At 38.7% G+C, this 7,843-nt stretch overlaps 2 protein-coding genes across 3 annotated transcripts in view; both read right to left on the bottom strand.

The window, feature by feature from the left end:
* RBBP6 (RB binding protein 6, ubiquitin ligase) overlaps positions 1-7,462 on the bottom strand; it is a 39,870-nt gene extending 32,408 nt beyond the window's left edge. For both annotated transcript variants that reach the window (XM_006148293.3, XM_006148292.3), the window contains exon 1: positions 6,949-7,462. In XM_006148293.3, coding sequence (XP_006148355.1) covers positions 6,949-7,114 — 166 coding nt within the window. In that variant the 5' untranslated portion in view covers positions 7,115-7,462. The remainder of the gene's footprint in view (positions 1-6,948) is intronic.
* On the bottom strand, positions 7,220-7,733 carry LOC106734843 (AT-rich interactive domain-containing protein 1A; the record flags this gene model as incomplete). Its single annotated transcript, XM_014587737.1, is given in 1 exon segment — positions 7,220-7,733. A coding segment is annotated over 1 exon segment (259 nt), but the record flags the coding sequence as incomplete, so codon positions are not given.
* Between the last annotated feature and the right edge of the window lie 110 nt (positions 7,734-7,843).

A 7,843-nucleotide genomic window follows, 5' to 3' on the forward strand; every position in this document is an offset into this window, starting at 1 on the left:
AAAAAAAAAAAAAAAAGAATGAGAAGTCAGAAGTCAGTTAGATATGCAAAAAAGCTAGATGAGTACCCTAGATGAAGGAAAAGTATCAAACAAAAAGGCCTGAAGAGCTGAACTAAAGAATGACTTGGAGAAAGATTATACACTGATTTATACTTTGTTTCTTACAAGGAGACACAGATCATCCACTGATTTATATTTTGTTTCTTACAGGGAGAAAGATACAGATCATTTATTGATTTATATTTTGTTTCTAAGTACAAAAGGAAGTTACTGAAGAATTTCAGACAAAGTAATGATGACTTAACTTATGCTTAGAAAAAAAAAATTACCCTGACATCTATGTGAAGAATGAACCATAGGGTAACAGCAGCAGAAATAGGGTGACTAATAAGGTGGTCACTATACAATCAAGGTAGAGATAATGATAGCCTATATTAGAATGGGGCAAAGAGAGGCATTAAGTCTTTTTTTTGTTTTGTTTATTTATTTAAAGTTTTTGTCACAGGGCACATTTGGTTGCCTGAGAGAGAGAGGTTAAGTGAGAAATCACCCCCCCACCCCCCATAGCCACTCCACAGTGCCTCCTCTTCCATTCTCCTCTTAGGAATTTGGGCATGTACGCACACATACTGAGCATGATTTTCAACCTGTTGAGTCCAGGACTGGAACCTCGGTCAGCCATGTGAGAGTCCAGTGCCTGAACCACCATACCACCTGCTGGCCCTGAGTCATAATCTTTTGAGGTATAGTTGACAAAGCTAATGGGTTGGGAAATGAAGGTGAAAGATAAATCAGGAATGAATTCCTGGATTCCTAAGCTTTAGCAACTGGATAAACAGTGATGTCACTTCCTGAGAAGATCAACATGGAAGATGAATGAATTTTATTTTTATTTTTTAAATATATTTATTATTTTTAATTTGACCAGAGAGAGAGAGAAAGAGCGAGTGCGCGAGAGCGCAAGCCCCCAGGTCCAGGATTTGAACAGTGGTTGGCCATGTGGAGTCCAGCACCTTAACCACCACGCCACCTGCAGGGCCCTGAATTCTATTTATCTACTTCTTTCTAATTAGGAAAGAAACTAAACCTCAATTACAGTAAAAAGAAAACTGCCATAAAGGAAAATACACTAGCAGGAGATGAAAAAATGTATCCATCTGGGCCAGCAGGTGGTGCAGTGGTTAAGGCACTGGACTACCAAACATCTAACAGCAGTTCAAGTCCTGGACCTGGTGGCTTGCTTTCTCACTTCCCCTCTCTCTCTGGTTAAGTGTTTGTGTCCTATAGTAAATGTTTAAAAAATAATAATAATAACAAATAAAATTAAATTCTTTTTAAAAAATGCATCTATCTCCCTTAGTCACAAACCAAACATTAATCAGGGTTTGTGCTTCATGTTATTTGCCTCACTCAAATTATTCTGCTCAAAGTAGCTGACTGCCTATTTTTTCCTCAATTATTTCAAGCTTATCATACATGTAGGCATTTTTTAATTTTAATATATTGGCTTTGTTATTTTTATTCATAATGGCATTAGTACTCTATTATAAACTAAATTGTTCAGGCAAGGGTTCATTTCCATATAATTCAAGTAGTAGGCTATATCTCAAAGGTATTTAATTAGAACAATGCAGTTTCCTAGATTTTGGCATGCCAATATAAGGTTATCATCATTTTAAATAGTTCATGACAGTCCCATGTTGTAAGTGTGCTCTGAGTCAGGAAAATCAAAAGCAGGGGGCATAGCAGCTTTTTTAAAAGTTAACAAAATGTGCCAAACATCTGACACAAAGTTTGTGAATATATAACAACTCTCAAAATGCACCCACAATAGCTTTCAAAGACAATTAATTAATCTGATTAGCAAAATACTATGTAAAGTAAGAGGTCTGATACCCCACAAACACATGCCCTAACAGTCTTATAAATTTTTTTGGTCAGTTTTAGTGCAAATATGCTTGCCAAAGAGAGAGAATCCTCCACTAGGGTGTGGTCACAGCAATACTTCTTCCTCCATTTCTCTATCCTGACAAGATTTTGGGTGCACACATGTGCCTGGACTGCTTTTCAAGCTGCTAGAGTGGGGATGTGAGCAGCAGTGAGATATGGCTTTCTAGGTACAGCACTTTAGTGCCCTGCTACAGGGCTAGCCCCCTAACTGACCTTTTAAGTACCTGACTTACAAGGATGATTTCCTTCCCATAAAATTATCTTCACACTTAAAATATCCTCTTAACAAGTAATCTGTTAGTTTCAAAAGATCCTTTCTCCTTGGCTTGTGTAATCTGGTGAGTGCCGTGGCCCTTTAACAAAAATCTCTCCAAAAAAAAAAAAAAAAAGAATGAGAAGTCAGAAGTCAGTTAGATATGCAAAAAAGCTAGATGAGTACCCTAGATGAAGGAAAAGTATCAAACAAAAAGGCCTGAAGAGCTGAACTAAAGAATGACTTGGAGAAAGATTATACACTGATTTATACTTTGTTTCTTACAAGGAGACACAGATCATCCACTGATTTATATTTTGTTTCTTACAGGGAGAAAGATACAGATCATTTATTGATTTATATTTTGTTTCTAAGTACAAAAGGAAGTTACTGAAGAATTTCAGACAAAGTAATGATGACTTAACTTATGCTTAGAAAAAAAAAATTACCCTGACATCTATGTGAAGAATGAACCATAGGGTAACAGCAGCAGAAATAGGGTGACTAATAAGGTGGTCACTATACAATCAAGGTAGAGATAATGATAGCCTATATTAGAATGGGGCAAAGAGAGGCATTAAGTCTTTTTTTTGTTTTGTTTATTTATTTAAAGTTTTTGTCACAGGGCACATTTGGTTGCCTGAGAGAGAGAGGTTAAGTGAGAAATCACCCCCCCACCCCCCATAGCCACTCCACAGTGCCTCCTCTTCCATTCTCCTCTTAGGAATTTGGGCATGTACGCACACATACTGAGCATGATTTTCAACCTGTTGAGTCCAGGACTGGAACCTCGGTCAGCCATGTGAGAGTCCAGTGCCTGAACCACCATACCACCTGCTGGCCCTGAGTCATAATCTTTTGAGGTATAGTTGACAAAGCTAATGGGTTGGGAAATGAAGGTGAAAGATAAATCAGGAATGAATTCCTGGATTCCTAAGCTTTAGCAACTGGATAAACAGTGATGTCACTTCCTGAGAAGATCAACATGGAAGATGAATGAATTTTATTTTTATTTTTTAAATATATTTATTATTTTTAATTTGACCAGAGAGAGAGAGAAAGAGCGAGTGCGCGAGAGCGCAAGCCCCCAGGTCCAGGATTTGAACAGTGGTTGGCCATGTGGAGTCCAGCACCTTAACCACCACGCCACCTGCAGGGCCCTGAATTCTATTTATCTACTTCTTTCTAATTAGGAAAGAAACTAAACCTCAATTACAGTAAAAAGAAAACTGCCATAAAGGAAAATACACTAGCAGGAGATGAAAAAATGTATCCATCTGGGCCAGCAGGTGGTGCAGTGGTTAAGGCACTGGACTACCAAACATCTAACAGCAGTTCAAGTCCTGGACCTGGTGGCTTGCTTTCTCACTTCCCCTCTCTCTCTGGTTAAGTGTTTGTGTCCTATAGTAAATGTTTAAAAAATAATAATAATAACAAATAAAATTAAATTCTTTTTAAAAAATGCATCTATCTCCCTTAGTCACAAACCAAACATTAATCAGGGTTTGTGCTTCATGTTATTTGCCTCACTCAAATTATTCTGCTCAAAGTAGCTGACTGCCTATTTTTTCCTCAATTATTTCAAGCTTATCATACATGTAGGCATTTTTTAATTTTAATATATTGGCTTTGTTATTTTTATTCATAATGGCATTAGTACTCTATTATAAACTAAATTGTTCAGGCAAGGGTTCATTTCCATATAATTCAAGTAGTAGGCTATATCTCAAAGGTATTTAATTAGAACAATGCAGTTTCCTAGATTTTGGCATGCCAATATAAGGTTATCATCATTTTAAATAGTTCATGACAGTCCCATGTTGTAAGTGTGCTCTGAGTCAGGAAAATCAAAAGCAGGGGGCATAGCAGCTTTTTTAAAAGTTAACAAAATGTGCCAAACATCTGACACAAAGTTTGTGAATATATAACAACTCTCAAAATGCACCCACAATAGCTTTCAAAGACAATTAATTAATCTGATTAGCAAAATACTATGTAAAGTAAGAGGTCTGATACCCCACAAACACATGCCCTAACAGTCTTATAAATTTTTTTGGTCAGTTTTAGTGCAAATATGCTTGCCAAAGAGAGAGAATCCTCCACTAGGGTGTGGTCACAGCAATACTTCTTCCTCCATTTCTCTATCCTGACAAGATTTTGGGTGCACACATGTGCCTGGACTGCTTTTCAAGCTGCTAGAGTGGGGATGTGAGCAGCAGTGAGATATGGCTTTCTAGGTACAGCACTTTAGTGCCCTGCTACAGGGCTAGCCCCCTAACTGACCTTTTAAGTACCTGACTTACAAGGATGATTTCCTTCCCATAAAATTATCTTCACACTTAAAATATCCTCTTAACAAGTAATCTGTTAGTTTCAAAAGATCCTTTCTCCTTGGCTTGTGTAATATTTGTTCGAAAAACATGAAAGGCATAGATGGAATGAATAACTGGATGAATCTAAGATCAGAAGATAATAATCTTTGAAAAATACTTCATATTCAGTGTCTAAATCTCTCATACTAAGTTCACGATTGTTTTTTGGGGAGTCAATGAACAGACAAGTTTTTCCTGTAACAGAGATCACTGTGGTTCATTTTGAAATATAGTCTACAAATGAAACAAGCAGTATGCTTAAATCTAAATACATGGAATACTGATCCAAGTATTTCAGTTTTATCTATAGTTAAGAGTGCTAAAATATAAGCAGATTCCAAAACTGTAATGACTGTTTTATAGAAACATGGGTGGATTAGGGTAACTTAAAATTAATTCAAAAGAAACTAAGATAATCCAGTTCAGCATTCTCTCCTGGGCAAACTCCTAGAAAGCTATGAAGCTATAAATATTTATTTTGCAACCTTTAATTCACTGGATAGTACTAAAACGAAGTGGCATTCTTAATTTATCTGTTTTATGACAATGGTTATTATTAAAAAACCAAAAAAGCTCATTAAATAATTAAGTGCCACACTATAATCAATGAAATTCTTTTACCCCCTCGATTTGAAAATTATATAAAAATGTACATTTCCTCCCCATCAACAATAACATCAATGCTTTCTCCAATAGAGAGCAGTTCACACAATTAACACTGGAATTTATAGAAAAGAGCTCCTTTAACCATAAGGTACGCCAGTCTAACAAAATTGTTAGGTGGAAAACAAAGGTGAGATTCTAATGATTGAACTGCGTAATACTTCAATAAAATTTGAAACCTGCATAGTACATAATGAGTAAAATTGCCTTAATATCCTTTATTTCATTTACGTTGTCTTTCTTCTCATTCATAAATACTCTGGTGTATTGAGAAAAATTAAAATTTTTATAAATCTATCTATTCTGTAAAATGTGACCATAATGCTTACAGGATGCTTTTCATGGCCTTAACAGAGATATATCTCAACTATTCATGAGCACCAACAACTTTTTCATTTCCTTAAGTAAAGGAATATTACACAAATTACAATTACCAAGCATATGACACTTATTTTAAAAAGGAGGCTGTGGAGACAATATCCTATTGCATATTATGTAAGTAAATAAAGTTCTTCCTTACTGAATATTTTTAAGTCATGTTACGCCACTACTGTTGTTCCTTAACCTAATACAATTATACTGACTTCTGCATTTGTAAATAAAAGGCTAGTCTGCATGACGAGATTTTCTCTACCTAGCTCCCATTTCACCCCTACTAAAATAACCATGTCATGCTTTAGGCCAAATTTGGTGATCAAAAAATATCTAATTGGAGCTTCATTTTATTTTTTTATTCCATCAATATGTTTCAGAAGACTGAGTTACTGAAAACTGCACATCAGCATTAATTACTCTATCGAAGAAAAGAACTAAAACAGGTGCGAAGTAAAAAGACTCATCATATTTATCTTCTATTAAATTCCCAATGCAATAACATACTTTTAAGGAGGAGGAAGAATTTAAAGATCATAATCAACAGCTTATTGTACTCTTATGGTAACAGCCCATTCTTTTTCAGTGTCCTAGAATTAAGTCATGTAAAGTCCGGCAATTACTACTTTAAAAAAAGGGACACTGGTACTTTTGATCTTTATCAAATTGCTAAATTTTAAAAGTAATGTGATGAGCTAAGAGTTCAACTATGCAATTACTGTAGTACTAATTCTGGCATTTATACATAAGGTTGGTCACATCAGAATATTTCAGGTTACAAAGAAAAAAAATCCCAACACTGATTAAAGCCTCAAAAATATTAAAATGAGCTGTCTCTACAATCCTGGCAACTCCAAATACGTAAATGGGAGAAAGGAAGGACAAAAAATTTGCTATCAAACTCCATAGCATTAAGTTAGGAAATTAGAGAAGTACCTATATTGTTGCTTTGACAAACTGGAAGCCTTGCATATGCTCTCCTGTTTCTCAAGATAACCAAGTTAAGAAGACGCCATTTAGAAAAGCACCCACAGAATCTAACAACCCTTTTTCTCCCCCACCGACTCTCATTTAAAAACAAAAAGCATTTAGAATAATCAGATTTCATGTTTTCGGACTGGCCTGTTATAGATGGCCTCAACCCAAGTATGCAGAAACAAAATAAGTCAGTTGAACTCCAAGGCCAGCTGCTGCAACGCCTGGCTATCAATGAAAAGTTTCATCCAAAGTATTGGAACGAACAGTCCCACAAGAGACATCATGGCGGACAGCCTTCTGCCGGCACCTTACTAGTATCTATCTCAACCAGCAAATTGCGGGCACCCGGGCGTCCCTTACCTTCTTTCGTCTGCGCGTTCGTGATCTGCAGGTCGCAATCGGCAGCTTTCAGCTTCTCTCTCCCCATAATCTGCTTCTTTAAGTCGCAGAGGGAGATGTGGAGCCCATCAAAGGTGACGGTATCATAGTTGAGTTTAGAGGAAAATTTATAATGCACACAGGACATGGTGCCAAAGGATTCCTAAGGTTCAGCGAGGAGACGTGGACACTCTCAATATATGTGTATTTATAAACTTAAGAGCAAAGTATGTACACACACAAAACACTCAAAGACACGGAAGGACCCTGAGGCCTCAGATTAAATAACCCCCAACCACAAGCAGGGGTTCGTAAGAACAATAATCCAGAACCACCCCGATACTCAGAATCACTTCATGTGGGAGGAGGAAGACGAGGATGGGGAAAGGGGGAAATCGAGAATCCGCCAACGGGCACAATGTCACCCGGCTGGGTCCCCCTCGCTCATGCTAAGGGCCGGCAGGCGACGGGGGGCTGGCGGTGCAGTCAGTAGCGGTCAGTCCACACGTTAAGAGTCCGAATGACCCCGCGGGGTCAGGGGTCCATAGCGCGGCCGCACCTCCCGGATGGTCTCTTTTTCCGTGGATTGGGGTGACCCAGGCCCCGGGAGAAGGTTGAGGGGAGAGGGCCTAGGCCCGGAGTCCACGAGCGGCCTCTCGCCTCCTCCTGGCTTCCGGACGACCGGCGTCAGCTTCCCCAGGCCCAGGCCCCCCCCACGCACAAACCCCTTTCGCCTGATCCCCGGAGGCCACGAGCGGCCCCGCGGCCTAGGCCAAAAACGCGCGGTCGGCGGAGGAGAGGCCTTCCCGCAGGCCGCCCCCGGCGCCGGCTCCGCCTCCCCCCCGCCGCTGCCGCCGCCGCCGACGCCTCAGACACA

This window comes from Tupaia chinensis, unplaced genomic scaffold (genome assembly GCF_000334495.1).
Source record: "Tupaia chinensis unplaced genomic scaffold, TupChi_1.0 Scaffold000231_2, whole genome shotgun sequence".
Taxonomy (NCBI): domain Eukaryota; kingdom Metazoa; phylum Chordata; class Mammalia; order Scandentia; family Tupaiidae; genus Tupaia; species Tupaia belangeri.